The sequence below is a fragment of the Columba livia genome, chromosome 20, assembly GCF_036013475.1.
Source record: "Columba livia isolate bColLiv1 breed racing homer chromosome 20, bColLiv1.pat.W.v2, whole genome shotgun sequence".
NCBI lineage: Eukaryota > Metazoa > Chordata > Aves > Columbiformes > Columbidae > Columba > Columba livia.
Window position 1 is genome coordinate 3,584,938 of NC_088621.1, and position 22,163 is coordinate 3,607,100.

Genomic DNA, 22,163 nt, shown 5'->3' on the forward strand with positions numbered 1-22,163 from the left:
TGAGACACCAGAGCAAAACTTTGAAGGTACTAATGGGATTTTCCATTCCACTACACGCCAAAAGGATCAAGATGAAAGAGCTTTCCCGTTTCTTACTGCCTCTTATCCTGCAGCATGACCTTAATCAATCCAAGGCTAAGGACCAGGAAACATTTTTGCATAATTTCTCCTCCTTATCCCTTCTCTCCCCAGTGAATGATTTTACATTAAATCAGCACAAAGGTCCGTAGATTGACGGTGAATTACATAGGAAACAGGTGAAGTGCTGTGCAGTAGGTTCCCAGCTGAGAACAATGACCGCAATGTGTTTGTTGGAACAAAGGATGCCCTTTGTATAAAGTTAACTGTATGAAATGAACATCTGGGCAATTGAAACTGGATCAAAAAGCAAAAGATCCCACAGAACAAAACGATGTGAGTGCACAATTAGTGAAAAAGCCACATGATGACCAGAGGCAATCAGTGACCTTTATATCACAGCATCAAAGTAATTGAAAAGAACTGTGTAAACAGAAATAATAGACTCATTGAATGGTTTGGGTTGGAAGGGACTCTAGAGATCACCCAGTTCTAATCTCCCTGCGATGGGCAGGGACATCCTCCACTAAACCAGGTTGCTCAAAGCCCCATCCAACCTGGGCTTGAACACCCCCAGGGATGGGGCATCCACAGCTTCTCCAGGCAGCCTGTTCCAGGGCCTCACCACCCTCATGGTGAACAATTTCTTCCTTATATCTAATCTCAATCTACCAGTCTCTCCAATTTAGAGACAAGGGTGTTGTGTGGGCCAGCGTGAAATGCTCAGGACCTGTGGATGGATCTCATCAGGTCCCAGGGACTTGTGCACCTTCAGGTTCCTTCGATGGTCTCAAACGTGATCTTCTCCTGCAGTGGATGGTTCTTCATTCCCCCTGTCCCTGCTTTTGCCTTCTGTGACTTTGGTGTCCTGGCCAGAGCGCTTGCCCGTGAGGCAAAAAAGTCATTGAGTATTATTTCATGCTCTCTCAAGAAGAGCAAAGAATTTTTAGTTTTGAGATTATGCTATAATAGGTTCAGACAGGCTAGCCCTAGATCTTGAAGCAGAGCCTCTAAATCCTTACACTAATAACTATTTATACATTTCTCTTCCTATAACAGCTAATTACAGATGGGAGGGAAATATTGCTGTTAGGCTGCATGTACATCTCTGATTCCATCGAGAAAAGCCCACTTGAACAAATGATCAGCATCTTGCAACATCATGTTATACAGAGAACAGATGCTGTGTGCTTATTGGAATGTAACAACCTACAATTTAGAAGGGAAATGGACTAAACCAGGATGCTGTCAAATGAAAAGCCGCCTACAACAGAGACGGTCAAGCTGAAATTTTTACACCAGCAGCTTCATAGTAAAGAAACTTAATTTATTTTGAGATTCATATTTTAGGACTGAAAATAGGAATCTTAGGGTTTGGTATAAGAAGAGAGAAAAGGAAGTGGTGAAAATGTCAGTGACAGGAATATTAAAAAATAAACCATACTTCAAATAGTTCATACAAGAAAAAAGACAGAGTGGACACAATCCTTTTCTCCCATTCTTAACTTTTGTCATGTATAAGTTTGGACCTACTTTACTCAAATTTCAAAGGTAAATTAGGTAAGTTTAGATGGCAGGTAAGTGCTGACGTCACTGATGTGGCCATTCCAGGCAGAAGCCAAGTGGAAAGGGAAAGAACATGAGGACAGGGAGCACTCGGCTCAGCTTGCTCAGAAGTGCAGGCTCCACTGAGCCATGGCACACACAGGACACCTCTGACAATATTGTAAGTACCGGTATAACTCCCCAAAGGTAAATGGTAATTAGATCTCTAGGGAACAAACTTTTTGACTTGGGCATGACCGTGTGTTTCTGTTTGAGAAAGAAGCATCCTTTGGGTTTCAATTCAAAGGAATTATTACAGAACACAGGGTTGGTTGTTTGCAGAGACCTATCAAATGTCCCTGAACTATTATTTCTTTTTTAATGAATTATTGATGATTTCTCAGCAGAGTTTAATGTCTATTCACAGAGATGACACAATTGCTTATCATAATTTGAAATCTGGTATTCATTTGACGTCTGTGCCTCAGCGCCTTGTTGATAAATTACAGCACAAAGCTCTGTAGGAACAAGTTCATATTCAATGTCTCTAAACAAAACAATTGATGGTACCTTTCAAGAACAGAAATGCATAGAAACTACAGTGGCTAAAGCTAATTTTATTTTTCCTGTGTAAGGAAACAAAATTCAGCTCAACTAATTCTGAAATGCTCGCTGATTTAGTCATAGCTTTCCTATCTTCTGTTCTTCATGCCTGTAAAATGGAAACAATTATATGTTCACACCTATGTAAAGAAGTTTGAGATCCTTCTAAGTAAAGTGTTATGTCTGTTCTCTGTTTTGTAGATCAAAATATAAACCACGTCTCTGGCGATCCTGGGTGCTGGCATTGTGCAAGGGGGCTGCACAATGTTCTTCCACGCTAGGTTTTCACTACAGTACTGGCACATGAAGTTCCCGGCGTGCATTGTAACATGCCCAGGACTCCACAGTGGAAGAACGTGGCCCCGGTAAGTCATACACAACCTTGCCACTGACTTAACGGCATGGGCCGGGAGGGCCAAACGCATAATGGCTCCTACCAAAGAGACAGACCTTGGTCTATTCCATGTAACAGATAAACTGCCGTCAGAAACCTCAGGGGAAGGCTTATAGCCAAATCACTCACTCAGTCGTTTAAATTAATCATCTAGGAAGAGAAAGCACAGAATAGTCACTTCACGGACATTTATTTCTCATGCCAGAACTTATGTAAATGCAGATGCAACTTCAGCAGAGATCTCAAGAGGATGATGGCCTGATTCCAAATGCAGTTTCCCATGTCACAACATTCTGGCTTCCCTGTACCAGTTCCAACCAAAAAGAGGTTTCCCGACTGCTCAGCCTCCTACGACTATCTCCTGCAATTCATGGGAGCATTACTTCTTGAAATCATGGTGCAGCCACCCTTATAACACTGAGATTCTGATGCCTTGAGCTCTCTAGCTGGGTGCAAATTTTATTACTACCATCAAATCACTTCCTTTCATAAGACAGCTTGTGTCAAGGAGTTAAACATCTATCTTAACTACGAGCTGGATCACATGAATTTTACTAACATGCAAAGTTTCTACTCATGCAAACAATCTTTTTGCAGGCACTGTCTTGCCAGCCCCATTCATGTGAATGCCCCAATTACATGATCACACGAGTGAGCTCTAGGCCAGGCCCCACTCGCTCTCCGCAGCCGCTGAAAACCTTCACCGGCTTCCAGAGCAGCCCAGCCTGAAACTACGCGTGGAACTCCATCTGCAACAGCTACGCGGGACTCGGCAACAAAGAACAAAACGAGTACAACAACGCAACGACCTTTTATTGTTTAGCCTTCCTCTCCTCCGCGCTCTGATTTAATGGGAGCGTTATGCAACGGCTTTGCCATGGCAACAGCCGGGGTGATCGGCAGTAACCCTGGAGCTGCTTGCTCGGCCGTGATGCAGCCGCTGAACTTTGGCCCAGTAGCAGTGAAGCTCCCGCTCCGCACCGCTCACATGATGGAGAGAGAGAGGCTCCTGGCAGCCGCCAGCATCCAGCCGGATTTCTAGGACCAGGCCAAGACTGCCAAAGGCTGGAAGCGATTCACTCCTGCGAGCTGGGGCTCTGCGCTGCAGCAGCCGCTCTGTGCACGTGAGCGGTGCTTCGCCCTCCTGATACCGCTGCAGGGAACCGAGTGGGGTTAAGACATTCAGCGAGGGGGTGTAAGGAAATCAATAAGCTTTAAAGAAGGGAACAGTATCTTCTTTTTCTTAATGAGTGGGGATAATGAACTGGAGCTGGGAACATAACCCCCTCAGCAAGCGCTGCGTGCTCTGAATTGCATGCACCTGGTTTACACGGGGGTGCACGGAAACTCCTCCAGCGCACAGAGCTGTGCTGTGCAGCGTCCCAGTCCTGGGCACAGGAGCACCGTACAAGTACCACGAGCACTGGGAACACCTTGGAGACAGGGAAGCTGTGCCCTACAGGTGCCTGCTAAAATGGTTATTTCATCTTACAGCATGATCCTATAAGAAAAAACTGCAGATTACCAATCTGCAGCCAGGTAATCTCTGCATGAGCAGGACTGCTGCTACTTCAGCACTTTTACAGCACTTACTGCCACACATTAACAGACGTTCATTAACTAACTCCCCTGCGAGGCTGGTATGGGGAAGCTGGCAAGTAATAACCTCCACAGTTTATAATGAGAGAATTAAGAGCTCAGGTAACTCTCGCTAGAGAGCCTGAGGCAAGAGAGCGGAGTCGGGGGCAGAGCCCAGAACGGAGCGTGTGAGCTCCCGCTCGCAGCGCGGCCGCATCGCCCACACTCACTCCAGGAACACCTTCGACTGCCTGCGGCAAATTACAATCCATTTTTCAACAGGTCTCTTGTAGGTGCTCTGCAGAGCCTCATGTATTCCTGGGTACTTGCATTGAGCAGAAAACGTGTTAACACACAACGCACACTTAATGAAATTCAGTTAAATATTAATGATAAGAGAAAATGGCATGTAATTCAGACAAGATTTGTTAGGCTTACAGTCACAAAAACTATAACGAACGTAGAATACATGTGCATGGAGGGAAGGCTGTGCCATGAACTGAATTATTTCAATGCAAATAGTGACTGCAGAGAAATAGACTGCAATGCTGAAACAAGAGGGGATTGAAATGACTGTATGCAGGGACAATGAGATAGTTAATATGTGACTTGTTAGAAGAGAGGGCATGACTTGCCATGGAACTGTAATGAAATTGTTTTCACCTAACGCTTCAGTTGGTACAGAAAGATCAGACAACAAAATATTAATCCCAAATCCCATTTGAGTTACTAAAAAACTATTTCGGTTACCTGCACTGCAGTAAAAATACTTTTTTCCTTTTAACCAGAAGTGATTGAATAAGCTACAGGAGGCAAAAGATATTCAACAACGTCCAGCAAAGCATTCAATTCCCTTGTTCCTCATCTCTCGTGCAATAAAACTGAGATTATGGGTCATAAAACACCATCCGCATTCGCAAAATCTCATGTACATTAGGAAAAAAGGTGAACATGTGACCAATGAAAACACATGTCCTGTTTGCTTCATTGAGTTCTGTTTTCTCCTTTTTACAAAACTGATGCTGTACCATCAAAACAGCTCAGTTTCCCACAGAACAAGTTACATGAAGTGCTCAAAATTGGCTTCAGCATCTCCACCAAGAGCAACATTAAACTCCATGAGCAAACTAGTCAATCCCATCCCACTACTTTGACATATTGGGTATCTTTTACAGTTTTACTCATGATAATGAAAATACCTATACAACTTGAACAATTTGCCAGCATTACTGCTTCTGTTTAAGTCTGACTTGTTCTCCAAGAGAAAGCAATATGACAGAAGGTTTTGCAAAAGATTTGTGTTTATATGCATGGCTGTCAGTCCTGAATGTTGTTCCTTGTCCTTGTAATAATGACATTGAAAGCTCAGTGGATATGTTTTCTAAACTGAAATAAAAAGAATCAATACAGGCTTGAGTTAACTGCACCGTCACACTGCATAAATAAAACACGCTGATGGATACTCTTGACTAGTATTTAACAGGGATTTGGTCATTGTTATTGCTATTCAAACTGCATTTTAAACGGTGTGCTAGCAGCTGAAAAATTCCATTTCTGTCTTTTACGTACAATTTTACCAGTAACTCCTAGGATTCTGCAAATAGAAAGACCTGCATATTTACCTCTGCCACACAGCACAAAGAAGCAGAAACCTTTCAGAAAACAGATACATACCCCTGTAAAACCGTAACAGTGGATAGGGATCTAAGGGACAGACGTTATGTAAAAATCACTCAACATATTTTTACAAGTTAACTTCAAATTATCTGCACTTCTTGCATGTATTTCTCCAACACCAGACCATCCTTCTTTCATGCTGCCTGATTAACTGCTACAGTAAAACAGACTCCTGGACCTTCATTGGGTTTTGTAGTTTATTTATCCTTTAGAGGATCTCACAAAACAACTGCCAAATTTCTAAACATGGTCACTCCCCTCATCATCCCAAACAGACAAAGGTTGTTTCAGTTCACTGTTAAGGCACTGAAGCATGTACAGGTCTCATCTGATTACAGAGACTGGAACGCCCTGCGGCTGCAGACACTGTCAACACAGCTGTCCCTGTGTACCAAGACAAATGTCCTGCTGGGCAACCTCTGAATCAAAATGGAAACACATCTTCTGAAATGGATTAAGGGTAAAGACAAGGCCTGTAAATAGCCCAGGCAGCCAGGAAAGTTTATAAGGTATTATTAAAGGAGTTTCTACTGAGCTGTTAGAAAGTACCTTGACCCCATTGCAAGTCTAAGTGTTCTTAAGTATTTTATTTCTCTTGTCACCTGTTGCTAGCAGTATATCTAAATTAACCTCTGCTGAGCCTGCGTTGCTTTAGACACACCTGACCACACAGAATAGGTAAAAAGCTCGCAAAGGAGGGAGGTGCAGAGATCTGCACGCTAATGGCATAATTAGCTCTTGCAAGAAAAGGCGTCTCGCTGCATCAGCACGTCTCGCTGCATCAGCACGGAGTGGCTCTCGCCCTCGTCCACGGGCCGCGGGGCTGGGGCAGGCTGTGCTAACGCAGCGCTCCTGCGCGGGCACACACAGCACTTACTCCTGCATGGCAAAAACACTGCAATGCTCATAGCCCTCCTCCTCATCCCAGGGAGGACAACCCTTTCAGAATTTCTGAAGCGAATAGAGAATACTTTTATAAAGATGTGCCACTGTCAAATCGTTCATTGAAAGATCTCCAAGCAGCCACCCAGCAGCCACCGTGCCCTCCCACTGGGGTGTAAGAGGCATTGGGGACATAGTTGGATAACATGACACAGAGAGCACAGAAAATCCCGGCACCACTGCAGCCCATGGCATATGTTCTGCTCCGTACTGGAGCTCTGCTGAGGGCCTTGTCTCCACCGGCACACTCTGCAGCACGAGCAAACTGGAGCAATCCCATCTCCCAGTCCTTGTAACCACCTAACAAGCCAATCTGCTGAATTTAAGTCCCGAAGGTTAAACATTCCCCAATAAATTACTGTTAATGCAGATCACTTTAAGGCCAAACTAGTCTGGGCTACATTGCTTAAACATTAAGTTCTGCAGGTTTACTCCTCTAATCTCCCTCTTTTATTTGATTTCTTTTTAATTAATTTTCTGGTCGTCTGTGGCTTAGAAAATGATTGATTCAGTAGATATCTACTCCGACATCTGGGCTTTCTTTAAACAAAGTCACAAAAATGATGAATCTTCTCCTGCATAATACTTTATTGCTTCCTATGTCCATACTTTTGGCATTTTATCATAACTAGAGGCTCACACACACATCTCAGCATGTACAGTATACTGGATAAGCCAAATAAGATTTTGAATTGAAGGTTTGCCCAGACATCTAATACCTTATCACAAAAATCTGAACTTTTCTTTTGGTCTGAGTCACTGATAAAAAACTCACTCAATGGAACATTTGAAGGGGGTGGGGGGGGGAGAAAAAAAAAGAAAAACAACTACAAAATCAGGATCTCCAAAAGCTCCAGTGGGGAGCACTTCCATTCCTATGCCTTGTCTCTCTCAGTTAGGCTGCTCACACAGCCAGCGACTGTCTCTGACATGGCAACAGTGACTACGACTCAACGCCGCGGTGAGGGCCCAGCACTGCACTGATCCCTGGCCATGAGGTGCTACTTTTCGCTTACAATGAAATCCACAAATTTTGTGTGTAATAATAACTTCAACCCCTTCATCTGTTGAAGTACAGATGAAGAAGAGGAAACAGTGTGAAGATGCACATCAGCAAATCGGACAGGTACCCACTGCAGCCAGGGTGTTCATTCCACTGGTGTGATATAGAACCGACCGCCTTGTGCCTGTTCTCAGGTTCTGCTGAGAGAGCAAAAAGAGGCATCGGTCGTTCCCCTTTCACTGCAGAGCCAAAGCATGTGAACTCACTCATATAGATTCAGTATTTGCCCTTGGCCTACATTTGGCACTCTGCTTTAGATCAATATATAACCCAGGCGTAATCTTATCTGGCAGCAACAGGGTTATTGGGGGAAGGGGGGAATACAGCTTCTAGAGGTGAGGAGAGCAGCTCTTCTAAATGTTAATGGGTTAAGAATAGAAAGGTCAAATGCCTGCCTTATCAGAGGGCCCCATGTGCAAACAGGCAGCAAGCTGCAGCAATCAGAACACAAGCTGGGGATAAATGTCAGGAGTTAGTTACTGTAGCTGTAAGCACGGACAGCAGAATGGCAGAACTGGAAAACCTCCCAAGACACTTCTGGTTAATACAGGTCACCAGGAAAGTCCCACCGCCAAGGCTGGCTGGAGGTGGCAAGTGTCAGAGCTGCCGTGGAGGCAGAGATCACTTGTGAGCTGTGTGAGGATCACTGGGGAAGGACACTGCGTGTCAACAGAACCAGCCGCTGTGGGAGGGGGCATTGGACGTGTTGGATATCAAACATCCTGTGCTGGCAGAGCGCTGCTCCAGATTGTTCTTCCAAGAGCATATCCGTTCTCCTGGAATAAGGATGTACGAGGATGGGGACAGAAAGTCCTTCCTTACCTCCTTGTAGATCCTCAAGAGCACTACACGTGGCTATGAGGACTCTGCAAAAAGGGTCTTCAACTCTGCTCCACAGCACCTCTTTGACCATAATGCATAAAGGACTGGGATGGAATAAGAGACAAGGAATCACAGGAAAAAATGTATCTGCCTTAAAACTAATATATTTTTACCCCTATTCTAATTAATCTTATTATTGGCCCCCAAGGAGAGAAGCCAAAAGTCATTATCACATTGGACAGTAATCTTGCAGATATAAGCAATCAACCTGAAGCAACAACGAAGTGTATCGACACGCACTGATGTGTAGAGTAACTCCGTTGTGAGTAACACTGAGTGGGACCTACGTCTACCCTTCACCAGAGCTTTCAGTCTGGCAACTTTTGCCTGGAATAAGTTGTCAGTAAAACGAATCAACTAACTGATTTCCACTCGCAGCAAAGATAGGCAGTGAGCAGCTGTGTTTGAGAAGGCTGCTGTTCCCTGTCTCCTGGTGCAGAGGTTGCTCCAGGAGATGGTTACCTCAGTTTGGGAAACAGGTACAGGTTTGCTATCTGGCATGGTTTCCTCCTCACTGCAGAACAAAGAGCACCATTCTTGTCAGCCTGTTCCCAGCCGTAAAAAACTATCAAAGGATAGGGTTAATTACTGGTTAGAACACGAAGAAGGAATAATAACTACAAATAAAGCAAGACTAAATATATTTTATCCCACAAAAGGGATAAACATGATTTGTGTTCATAGCCCAGAGATCATATTCTAATCCTTAAATAGCTACTTTAATTGGTAAAGACAGGGTTACATTTAAAAACAAAGAAGATATGCACCCATATGAAGATGTTGCTCTCTGAAAGACGATTTTAGTTTAGTGGCTTCATGTTTGTTCCACAGAGTGGCTACTCTGCAGTGAACTGGACTGGCCTCTAACCCCAGCCACAGGGGAGAACATCATAACCTACTTAAATTTGTGGGCTGCATCCTTTACGCAGCAGAGCTCCCAAATGGGCACAAATGGCTTATTTTGTACACCAGCATTACTCGGCATCTGTTTATCCCGCAGTCTTCCGCAAGCATCTGTTCATTTGCTGACGTACATGCACTGCTCTTCTGCATTACCAACCTCATTTTCAGTCTAGAAACCCTCGAGCTGATTCATCTGAAAGAGCACAAATATGTGGCTGCAGACATTTTTCATACACATGGCATTACTGAGTGCTATTAACAGTTGCTGTTTCAACCCAGAAGCTAGTGTGTTTTCAGTGACAGTTCTGATATACTAATGATTTGTGATGTTTTTTGGCCACTCTGGGGGAAGAAAAAGCCTTTATGAAAAGGTAGGATTTTATCCTTTTTATTCACAGTGAGAACAACCAAACTTATTTATCCTGTGAGTCATATCCCAAAAGCTTCATATGGCCGATGGCTTCAAGAGACATAATGCACATTCTGGAGAGCCATTACAAGAGGGAGAGTATTTTCCATCTCTCATTTCCTGAACTAAGAGTTTAAATTCAACTTGGTTCAATTTAGGGAGTAAAGGAATACAACCCAAGTCTTCCAGCAACATCGTGAAATTTTCTGATCCACTGCAAATTTGCATGAAATCATCTGTCATCCCTGAATGAAGCTATGGACACTCTCCTACAACCTCTTCTGTTTTCATCATATAGAAGGCAATTTACAAAACGCTGCCTTGGCTCAGATGTTTATTGTGTGTACTTGTCCGCCTGCTCCAAGTCCTCTCTTGCCCCTCAGCCTGACGTGCGCTGTCGTTTTCTTGGCTCTCGGTCACAGATGCCAACAGTGTAAGAGCACAAGGGTATTACAGAAATACCAGCTTTCTTCAGCCCTGTTTAACATGTTCATATTTCAAAAGATGATTACATGAGTGTATTTATTGCAGCTGAGACTGTTTAAAGATTCAAAGGCACTGGACAACTAAAATGTACAGCCTATCATGACATTAAAAGCAAGTTCAGGAGAGGCTGTATACAACTTCCTGACCTGTATAATTTCTATGCTGTCATCATTTTGAGGCATTTGATATGCTGCTCTTTGGTTTAAACCCTAGAATGGTATTTGAATTTTTACCATAATAAACCTTCTCAACACACTTTGCATTTTTATTATTCTCTCTATGTAAGCCACAAGGATATCTTGCCTCCCTAAATGTCCAATCTGCAGGGAATGGTTGTGAAACTCCATTATTTCCAGGAATTGCTGGCAACCTACTGCTGTCTGTTCTTCTCAGTATTGCCTGTATTTTCCTTGTTCAGCTTTAAAAGCCAAACTTGGTTTACAAAAATGTCTGGGTTTCTCGATGCCAGAACTGAATAAAGACTAGAACAGGACAGAATTAGATGGTTTTATTACGCTTAATAGCCATTAACTCACATTAAAGCCTGTAAAACAACAAGACTATAAAACTTGAAAAAGATGCTCAGCCTTCAGTCCTATTACTCAGAAATTTTCCTGGATGTTACCAGCAGCCTTTCTAAGCTCCATCACCCCTACCTGATCCCTATGATCAAACCAAAGTAGATTCTTTTAAAGTCATAAGTACTTGGATTTACATTATTCAGTAAAGTGAAAATACTCTGCAAAGAAAGACAGCCTGAATTGTCCAAGATGCGTGATGTCTGCCACAATCTGGTCTTCAATAGGCAGAGGTAAAGAACACAGACATCTACCCTCAGTTGCCCAGGAAAAAAATACAGTCCAGGGTGTATGGTTGAGAAAGCTGGAAGATGTGAAAAAGATTCTGGATGATTCAAATCTTTTATCGGTCTTGATGGTCCAAAAGTTATAATGGAAAACTCCCTATATAAAAGTTACCTGCAGGACTACACTGTGATCTCAGCCACACATGGCAGTAGCTTCAGAGAAAGCCAGGGAATGCCTCCAGGTTTACTTCAGCAGGACCGAGATCAGAATCTGACCACATCCAAGCAAAAACAAAACAATGCTACAGGCTACAAGAACAATCATCAGTAGATGGGCTGTAAAAACAATGAAGATCTCTGTGATTCTGATGCACTTCAGTGACTGAAAAGATTCCAGCCCTATTGTTCCTCCTCTCCAAAACATCTTGGACTTCATTCTGTGTTCCTGAGGCACTCCTGACAGCCAGCTCTAAAAACATATCTAACTCACAACTGCCTGATCTTCTTCAGCTAAATATTCTCTTGCATTCGATTTGGGAAAGCCATAATGTATGGAGTGATGTCTGAGGCCTGCTTTCTGGGAAGAGGAAATCAACCATACACAATGTCAACCGAGTTCATTCCTAAATGCAAACCACATTGGGCTGTCGAGCAGGATAATAAAAACCTGCTGACCTAGTTTCCTGCAGAACAAAATCCTCTGTCTTCCCTCCTCCCATGCCAAACCTAAATCAGATCTCCTTCTTTGGAAAAGGAAATTAACCCTTTGACTAGCAAAGAAAACTCTAATAAAGATCCTTAACGCTTTTACAGTGTTCCATACCATGAGAGTAGTATGTAACCAGTAATTGGTCCATCCCACGGCTCCGCAGAAAGGCAGAATTATTAGAGCGTGAAAGTAAAACACAGAGAAGGTCAGAGACCTTAGCAGAGTTCCACAGAGAACTTAAAATTTCTCTTCCTTCAAAGGGATTTTGAAGTATGGAGACGTGTGCTCTAAGAACTTTGCTTGGTAACCTTTCCACATTGGCTCCATGCAAATACAAAACCTTCACTCATGATGTGGCAAAAAAATAACAGCACAGCTCAGCTTTTTGAAAAACTGCATCAAACCGCTCAAGAAAGGCCTATTGTTCTTCCCAAATTTTGCAATGTCAACTTGCAAGTCCATTTCGGGTAGATGAGAACTGACTGTATTTGTTCCAAGTGTTTGGCGAAAGCATTCACTTTTAATGGCTTCACTTCCTCGGTGATGCAACGTTTCATTTGAAGGGATGCCTGCGGGAACTTCAGAATGGACACAGAATGCAAAAATAACAGGGCATGTCACAACAAACTCAGCCAAGAAAACACAAATGGGAATTCTCTTGCTGTAGGACGCTTCAAAAGGCAGCTGTGGATCACGCTGCTGCAGAGCAGTACCCCACTGCCATCAGCTAGAAGCATTTGGGGAGCCGCGGATTCTAGATTGCTGAAAACACCTTTGCTGGTTCACCCTGACGCTGTCACCTGGAGGAGCTTTCAATCATCTGTCAAATAGGGTTTTATTAATGGAAACAGTGGAGATAGCAAATGCTCTTGCCCAACTGCTACACAGCTTTACAAGCAGCCTTATAATGAGGTGGGCAAAGTGCAACTTGCAAGTGAAATTGCCAACGAAGCTCTGTACTACAGCCAGAACTTTCAGCACTGTTATAAGAAAGATGACCCCACAGTAAATACAGTTTCATCAGGTGTTGCTTGCTTATAAAGAGAGACAGCTTTGCCTCCATGCAGACAGCACCCGAAACCTCTCTGACACCACGCACTCCGCTGACATCTGCCTCACAAGGTGCAGCACTCACTTTCCTGACAAGCTACCAAATAGAAACCTCTGTAAGGCAAAGTCTGAGAGCAGCCTAGTTTACTAACATACCAGTGGAAAAAAGACTGAAACAGGGACATAACTACTGTTAGTAGTACCATTGTCACCTGTGAAGAAGTTACTATCTCTGTCACTTTGCCAGTCTGCAGGGAAGCTGTTCAGAGAACAGATTCACAGAGCAAAGACAGCACTTTACACAGCGTACCCTTCAGGGAGTTTGAAAGCAAAGAACAAAGAACCTGGATTAGACAGCTCTGCAAAGCTTGTCGTAACTGCATCTGTTCTCTGGATGCTGCATCTTCACAGGTAAACTCCACAAAAGCTTCCGCTCTAGCTTTGAAATGAGGAAGACAAAAGTCTGAGTTCTCACAGCATTATTACTAACATTGGTCAGGGTTAGAAATGTGATGATGGAAAAAAAGCATCTTATTCACCATATCTGGTCCCAAAGGGGTTATGAGTTGTACATGCTTATTTTATTGACACAAACAAGTTTTAACTTCTATTGTCTTGCAGAGGAAGAGCAGGCTGAATTCAATTCTGGCTCACACATCATCTACAATTGTAGCCAAATCCCAGTCACACAACTTTTATTACTGGGAGGATGTCAGAGGCAAAAGACACAGCTGGATATTCAGATCCCAGACTGAGTTTTGCTGTGCTGGCAGTTGGACAAACCAGCTTTTGATTTGTATGTAAACAGAGCCAATCTGAACTGGAAGGTCATTAAGAGAAAACACATTTTACACAACATCCATTGTACAGTTGCTTTTCCAACTTTCCCCATACTAACATTTCTTAAACAGGACTTTGTCTTCTCTAGTTGACTGTTTCAATGACAATTTCTGGTCCTACTGAAGTCCATGACTGAGCCCCAGTGATTTTGATGAGACCAGAAGGTGGCTCTGAGGAAAGAACGACAGACATCCAAGATTCTACAGCTCCAGTTCTACCACCTATGTGGAAAAATTGTGTTGCTGTAGATTCAAAACATGTAGACCCAAACCAGAGAATTTTTAAGTCTAAGTCCTCACAAAAGTTCCACTGACTCTTTATAGCATCTGTAATCCGAACATTGCTATTCCTATGAAAAATAAAATACTTAAATCAACATCAAAGTAACTAAGCTCCTTTTATTACTCAGGAGTGATATCCACAACGCAATTTTACTTTTCTATCCTGACATGGTAGTCTTCTATAAAAGATGCAGAAAGGTCCCAACTGATTATTTTTAGAGGGAAGCGAAATCATCAGGAATTTCTTTCACCACCCAGTCCTGTCCCAAAGGCCCCAAGGACACCCTAGTTCTGCAGCTCATCAACCGAGCCCTGAGTCTGCCATCGAAGAGGACACCTCCCAACCAACCCCAAGGGCTGGGTGCACTGCTTCCCATCTTCTCTTACGAGCTGCCAGCATAGGAGATGCCTTCTGACTTCAATGGGAATTTTGAAAAGCTCAATAAATGAGGATTATATTGCTGGCACCCAGCAAGAAGGCATATCGCAGCATTTAAAGTGGTCCGATAGCCTTTGACATTATGCCTTGTAATTCTGTCTTTAATGAACCTAATAAAGGCTTTGCTCCCAAGGCTCAGATATTGATTATTCCATAAATTTTCTAGTGACTGTCTGAACTAGCAAAGTTAGATGAAGGGAACCAGAATAAACCAACAACTGGTTTTAATGTAACGAGGCCCCTGGACACCCTGAAACTTCTTGTCTCCCAGACACTGAGGCAACTTGGGGGGAAGTTACTGCAACTACCTCCAACTAAAGTGTGAGTACAGATACGCCTTAGCTGGAGGAGCTACCTACTACACCTAGAATCCTGACCTTTAGTTAAAACAGAAATTGGGGTAACTCAAGACTGAAACCCAAAGGGAGTTTGACCAAGAGAGGCTGCAAACCCCCTTCCCTCAGTTTTCCAGCACAGTAACCACCTGACATGCAGAAAACAGGAGTCCATTGCAGATTCGAGATTCAATGTCTCCAAACTATGTCATAGCATTAGATATCACAGCTTCATTTTAACTGAGGCACTCGACATTTTCTACTGCAGCTACAATTAAAATAAGAGTATGAGAACACACAAAGAAACCACACAGTTCTTGTGAACAAGGCGTTAACGCCCAATCCATTATTGCGAGAAAGCTTTTAAGAGTGTTCCCAGTAGAAATAGCAATATATTTTCCCTGAGTAAACTGGGAGGAATGCAGAGATTCAAAAGCTTAAGCTGAACCCCTGCTAGATTTTCTTCCGCTGGTTCCTCCTCCTTGATTAACTTACTGTGAGTATTTGATATAACTGTTACGTTTTAAGGAAAAGAGTTGACCGTTTTCTCTTTTCTGATAAAAGACCTCAGTCTGCCTGTAACTAACAGCAAGGCACTTGCAGCTGCAGGTTAAAATGAGTGAGTACCAGAGATGTTGCTGGGCTGTCAGAGCAGGGAACCTTCCGGGGGCAAAGGGGAGACGCCTGTCACTCTCCATTAGTTCCTCAGGGTGTCCACTGGCAAAACACGCGGCATTGTTCCACTGGGTAACTGGCAAAATAAATAGGTTGTTATCGTCTGACATGTTTAAAAGGGGACTCTTGGGTGTAACTGTTGAAAATAGCTTTAATCTAATGACCGTATCTTTCTATAGCGTATTAGCACCATGAAGAAAGTCCACTCAAAATATTTTCATATGAAACCCTGAATTTTATACTGGAAACCAGCAAACCCAGAGACGTTTCCTTCTGCGCAAACACAAGTGGTCTATGGACAGAATCACTCCAGTCAGCATTTCTGTTTGTGTTACCAGGAGACGCCAAAGCTGGGACATGAATGACCCACAAATTCAGGATGGGTCACTGAAGCTTTCTTTGCTTCCAAGCAGATGCTGCTTTTAACTTACGGGCGGGACTTTTAAAAGCCATTAATGAAAGAATGGTAGAAGGTAAGAACTAGGAAAGAACAAAACCAGATGACTCCTAGTGCATGTCCCTCCCTCCAGCCCTGGCCAGTTTTCCCAGACTCCTGAAACACAGCGATTATGCACAGCCCTATTTCTTTTCTTACTATCAGCTTCCCAGTACTGATGTTTTTTTAAGTTGAATCAAACTTGATTCAGCTTCAGGGGATGGCTGGGATCCCTATTCTCATCTTTTATGTTTTCAGATCAGTATTTCATTATTTTTATTCCGCTTAAATAATCTTGAGCATTAAAATTATAACTATCAACACTTAGTATTTTGATTTGTTTTCCATAAAGACATTTTCTCCTTTAGCAGTACTCTTTCAGTTCCCTCTGCATTAATTCAGAGCCCTTGGCTTCCCTGGCCAGACTCTTGCTCTTAATCAAACCCTGCTGTGACTTCCCTGACGTGGTTTGACAGGTCTCTGTTGACATCTGAAGGAGAATCCTTGAATATTTTGAAAAGGACTATTGCTCACTGCTCCACAGAGGTAATTTGGAGGACGTGCCCCTTTGGCACCGAAAGGATCATTTTCCCTTTCACCACAGCCCCTTCCCCCTTTCTGTACAGCAAGGAAGTTAATGATGCCAGAAGGCTGAGAAAGGACCTGGTTCACAGAAGCCCCAGGGAAGCAAAAAGGCAGATTTCCTTATGGAGGAAAATATTTCATTTAGGACAAAATAGTTCAACCTAACTTACTGCAATACAAGCCTTTGTTTCAGACAGCAGCTTTCCTGGAGGGCTGAGAGACATCTCAATCCCCAGAAGAATTTCCTCTTAAATTATTGCATAGAGCAACAAGCAGAAGCCAGAAGGCAGACTTTGATATAATCCTTTTTATGAAGTGTTCTGATGTCTTAAAATATCAGCATGAGCTGCCATGTGGTACACATTTTGGAAAAATTCTCAGTTTATTTAGAAATGTAAATAAAAATAGGTGGCCAAATATTTTATTGTCTTGTCAGAAATAAAACAATTTAAATTTCAGGAATTACACTAAACAGAAGTGAAGTTTGGCTATAGTGATTACATAAACACCAAGATACCCACCCAGCTGACAAAGGCTTCATGCCTTCTTGTAACGGTAAAGTGTGTTAGTATTCAGGAGGAGGATGTTTGATTCAAAAGATGTAGGTTGTTTTCCCTGTAACACACATTAAACCTGTTATCAATTTACATCTAAGCTTTTCGGGTCCCACAAATGCCATTTTAAAATCAAGACAATTCTGCAAGAAATAAAGACTTGTACAGTGTTGTTGGGATACGTAAAATGAAGAGAATCCCGTCACTCACTACCGAAATTTGCAGCTGTTTTAGAATAAAGCATGGCAGCAATTTTCACCAGCTCATAGATCAGCTCTTTTAAATTAGCAATAAAACAGAATGTCACACTAAAAATGGGGAGCTCGTGAAAGGAAGTTCATTAGAAATTAAACACGAAGAAGTGCAATAAAGCCTATTTACCTTGTACAGGAAAGAAAAACAAGCCCAACAGCAACAAATTATTATAAGACAAAATGTTAAAAAATAATTAGAGCCTTTCTGCAGCCTCATAAAAAAATCTGCAGATAGCCTATGATTCTGCATGGGCAGATGTCCTCTCTCCTGTGCATTGTCTAATCAGAGCCTTTTGGACTTAAGTGAAATAATAACACTAAAAAAGCAAATGGAGTGCAATTTCCATGGAAACTTGGAAGCAGATATAACATCATTTGCAGTAAGACTTTGTCCTGTGAATGGAAAATGTCGTAGTTTACACAAATCTCAGCTATTTTCTTTGGAGTGCAAACTTGGGCCAAATATTTTCTGTCGTATTAAAGATGCAAATAATCAGTCTTACTTTCTGTCCAGCACAACCATGCACAAAGACTTCAGAAGGATCTGGGCTATAACACAGATTTCATCACAGGCTGGCTGACTGAAGCTTTCTCTTTACAAGTCCACACACAATTCAAAATGACACATCGATTTCATACCTGCCTGGCCAAGTGAGATTACGGAGCAAGTCCATCACCTCACTTTTCAGATGTTTTTCCCCTTTTACATCTTGAAAATTCTGCTCACTCACTCGTAGATCATGCAAAGAAAGATGAAGCAGCATGACTCAGCTCCACACTACAATGGCTGGAGCAGATCCAGACCTAGCAATCCTTTGGGCTTTCCTTACCAAAATACAAATCCACAGCTTGGATAATGTAACGCATTCAGTGTTTGTAAAAGAAATCTTAGATGGGCAGCATGCCAGCAGCAATGTGCTAGTCCTTTACATGGATGGAAAATTATCTTCTGAAGGGTTAGGAAGGGAACAAAGAAAGCCAAAGAGCTCTGTTCTTAAACAGTGCCTACAGAAGACAAAATGCTAAAGAGGAACAGCCTCCCAAACTGTATTCCATGGACATGAATTTACCCAGAAATCTAACAGTAGATAAACTATTCATTTAGCAAGTTTCACATCACGCCATACTGGCAAATATTTTCGTGTCATCTATAAATTAGAGAAGTCATAACAGAGGCACAGGAAAGCTACTGACCTTAAGGAATCCAGGAACTTGGAGTAAGTTTCAAGAACCCCAAGTCTGAGTGCTTTGTCTAAACCGCTGGAAAACAGTACTCTCAAAATTATCTACTCTAAAAATTCAGTGACATCTAGAAATTATTCCTGATCCTCTCCCATTTTGCTAACACCTAACCCATAGATGGTTTTCATAGAGAGCATCCACATGGTCAGTGAGTGCAGAGTAAATCATGCACTGGGAACACACTTCACTATTTAAACAAGCTCTGAGCAAAATTCAGCAAGAACTTCAGTTCACTTCCCTGAATGCACAGCAAAGTCAGATGTGATGGTTATCTCATAGCAGTCTAACCCCAAAGATAAAGACCTCGAGTCTAAGCCTGTTTCTTAAGGACAATGTTGTATGTTCTAGTCCATGCCCAGAAGCTCTGGGCAACAGGATGGATCTGTCTTTCCAGGCACTGCATTCACCGGGGGAAATCATGTATCGGTCATTACTTACATAAATATGTAATACAAATAACAAAAGTAATAAGAGGCATGATCTAAGCTCTTCCTTTGAAACAGCCCCCACCTTCTCACAAAGCAAACCAGAGTATTACTTGCAAAAAGCTTCATACTCTGGATTGTATATGTGGGGTGGATGACTGAGCAGCATCGGGAAACTTGCATCACACAGTAACCAACCCCACATTGCGTTAGAGGATGAAAGAAAGGCCAGAGGGCTTCTGGGCTCTGTGTTTAATTTCAAAAGTTGGTTCACTGAGAATCTTTTATGCTTAGCAAAGGTTAGCAGCTTTTTTCCTTATTCCTCCCCAAAATGTGTTGCCCATTGCCATACGATTGTACTACAAAACTTGATGTTATCCAAAACCAGTTCATGAGAAGAGAACGGAAACATCTCTTTCCATTCCAAAGGAAAAACAACTCCTATGCTGTTTTCATAAGTGAGCTGAAAACTTGGAGAGAAACCTAAAGCTAAAAAAAGCAAAGAACTCAAAAAGATTCATATTCTGGACTGTGGTTTCTCTTGCCTTAGCTCAAGGGAAAATGTGTTCATGGGAAAAGGCCCTGCCAGAAGCCAGATTTTTTTTCAACTCTGACATTTCTAGTTGTTGTGGCTTTAAATCCATATGTTGCTATTAATACTATTTCTTCATAAATAAAAATATTCTTTAAGGATTGTTTGATTGATAGTTGTTCAGAATTGAAACAACCACTTGTACATGTTTCCCAGCAAGCAGTATCCAGTTCAGCTCCTATCACGCCTAGATAGACAGTGACTGGGCAACTTAAGAGGCCTTTACAATGTTAGTTCTGAGTTTCACTCACTCAAAGAGTTAAATCACCTTCTCAGAAGACAGTTCCTGAATTAATACCAAAACAAAGAAGTGTCATCTTTAGCAGCTACCTTTGTATCTACACACAACTAAAGAAAACAGCATCACACCTTAGGAAAACAGGAATCTTGCATGGTTTAATTTGAAATAATCTTACTGTCATGTTATTGCAGACTGTCTTTAATGCTGCAATTCACTTTTGTCTTTAGCCAGGACTAAATCAGATTATAAATCTAACAGAATTGCACACTAACCCTGTAAGGACAAGCATACAGACAAACCTGCCACAGACAATTCAGTTTGTAATTGTCAGTTTAACTATGCAACAAGTGTAACAAAAAGTGACCACGCTGCCCAAACACACCGTGCCAGACCCCACAGGTACAGTTGTTATTATTCAAAATGCTGGATTAGCAGATCTTAACAGACCTAGGGATCATGATCCCCACTATACATTTGAATTGTCTTTTGCATTGATTAGATTTATGTTAAGACTTAACAAAAATATCTAATATGGTCTTTTTTTGAGATTCCTCAAGACTTTTTAGAATTATTGCAGTGAGCTTTCACTGAAGTTTAAAGTGAACTTCACCCTCTATTTATAAACTGCAATTAAATTATGCTGTAAATGAAAACCGGTTACCTGTGATCGATGACTGTTACATCGGAAGCAGGAATCCCCAGTAGAAAACAACTCTGTTCCAGTTCTTTCTTACGAATCTCCCCTTGATTGTAATAATTTCCTGAAAATAGCAAACACAGCAAGACTGTCTTAGATTAGGTTAGCTTGGAAAGGATTCTTCTCTTTCTCAAAGCATTGAGCATCGCACATTAAATCAAAGGGGATCATTTGAGGCACAGATCCATTGCAGCAGACAAACTCCCGAGCTTTTACCTGAGCAACACGCGGCTTAGCTCAGGGTGAAACGCTGAGGAAAGTGCTGCCCACCTTGACCACATCCCTCATGTTTACGCTCTGTGGATCGCAGCCATTTAGAAGCTGATTTGGCAAGGACATCAGAACTTGCCATGTCTAATCATATCAGTGGTCCAAACACTCCAGGACCCCCATCTTAAGATTGGCCAAAGTTAAATCCTTCTGCCAAAGACACAGGAGATCTTCCAGACAACAATTCCAGAATAACCTGCTTTGGAAATTGCTTCCAACCACTTGTTTGATTAGTAAATGTCTTATTCATTGAAACATCACCATTTCTAACTCTTCTGAGTGTTTTGCTTGGGCTTTTTGTCTTATTTTGGTATAAGCCTCATCCACTTCTGAACATTGCTACATTTTTAGCCAGATTTAATATATCTATTGGTGAATTCTATAGGCTGACCATGCTTTGTGGGGGGAAAAAGGAGTCTTCTGATGTGCATATACATGGACTAACTGCTTACACATTTTCTGAATGGAAGTTACCAATATATTACAAAACAATCAAGCAAGGTCTTCTCATAAACATGGGAGAAACCGCCTTTGCAGTGAGGTGACTAAAAGTTGTTACCACTGGCAAATTTCCAGGTTGCATCTGCAAAAGAGGTTTGTGGGATCTTAGTCCACTTTTTAAAAAGCAAGTAGTCACAACAAATCAGTAATAATAATCTCCTTCACTAATAGACATTTTGCTGTGAACTCCGTCCCGCACTCTCACCAGGACAGGCGCACAGAGCCAAGCCGAACTGCAAGTCCAGAGCACTTGGGCCAGAACTGTTGAGATAACACAGGAGAAGCCTGTCCCATGGTGTATTCTTTAAGTGATTAAAGTTCACAATATAACACTTCTAATAAGCAGCAGTTGTCATATCACACTAGGACACTGCAATAGAATACAGCGATGCAACTAAAAGGATTTGAAGAAATGAGGAATTCCATCGAAACTACCTCTGGTTTAAGACAAAGATTTCTTACAAGTCTGCATCATTCGCAGAGGAAATTCTGGCAGAAACGAATACGGCAGGATTGCAAAGAACTTATAGAACCAAAACCAGGAAAGCTAATTTAGATGAAGCGTTTGGGAAGAGTTATAACAGACTGAGACCAACAACTAGCAAGGAAACAGGATTCATTATCTTAAAACACCACCCCCTTCTTCACTGAATTATTTTCTGCTCATCTTGC

General features: G+C 42.2%; 1 protein-coding gene across 3 annotated transcripts in view; it reads right to left on the reverse strand.

The window, feature by feature from the left end:
- Window positions 1-22,163, reverse strand: part of PIGL (phosphatidylinositol glycan anchor biosynthesis class L) — a 49,484-nt gene that overhangs the window by 23,826 nt on the left and 3,495 nt on the right. For all 3 annotated transcript variants that reach the window (XR_010467266.1, XM_065036393.1, XM_065036394.1), the window contains exon 2: window positions 20,685-20,784. Coding sequence is in view for 2 of the 3 variants with exons in the window: in XM_065036393.1 (XP_064892465.1) it covers window positions 20,685-20,784 (100 nt within the window). In the remaining variant the exon portion in view is untranslated. The remainder of the gene's footprint in view (window positions 1-20,684; window positions 20,785-22,163) is intronic.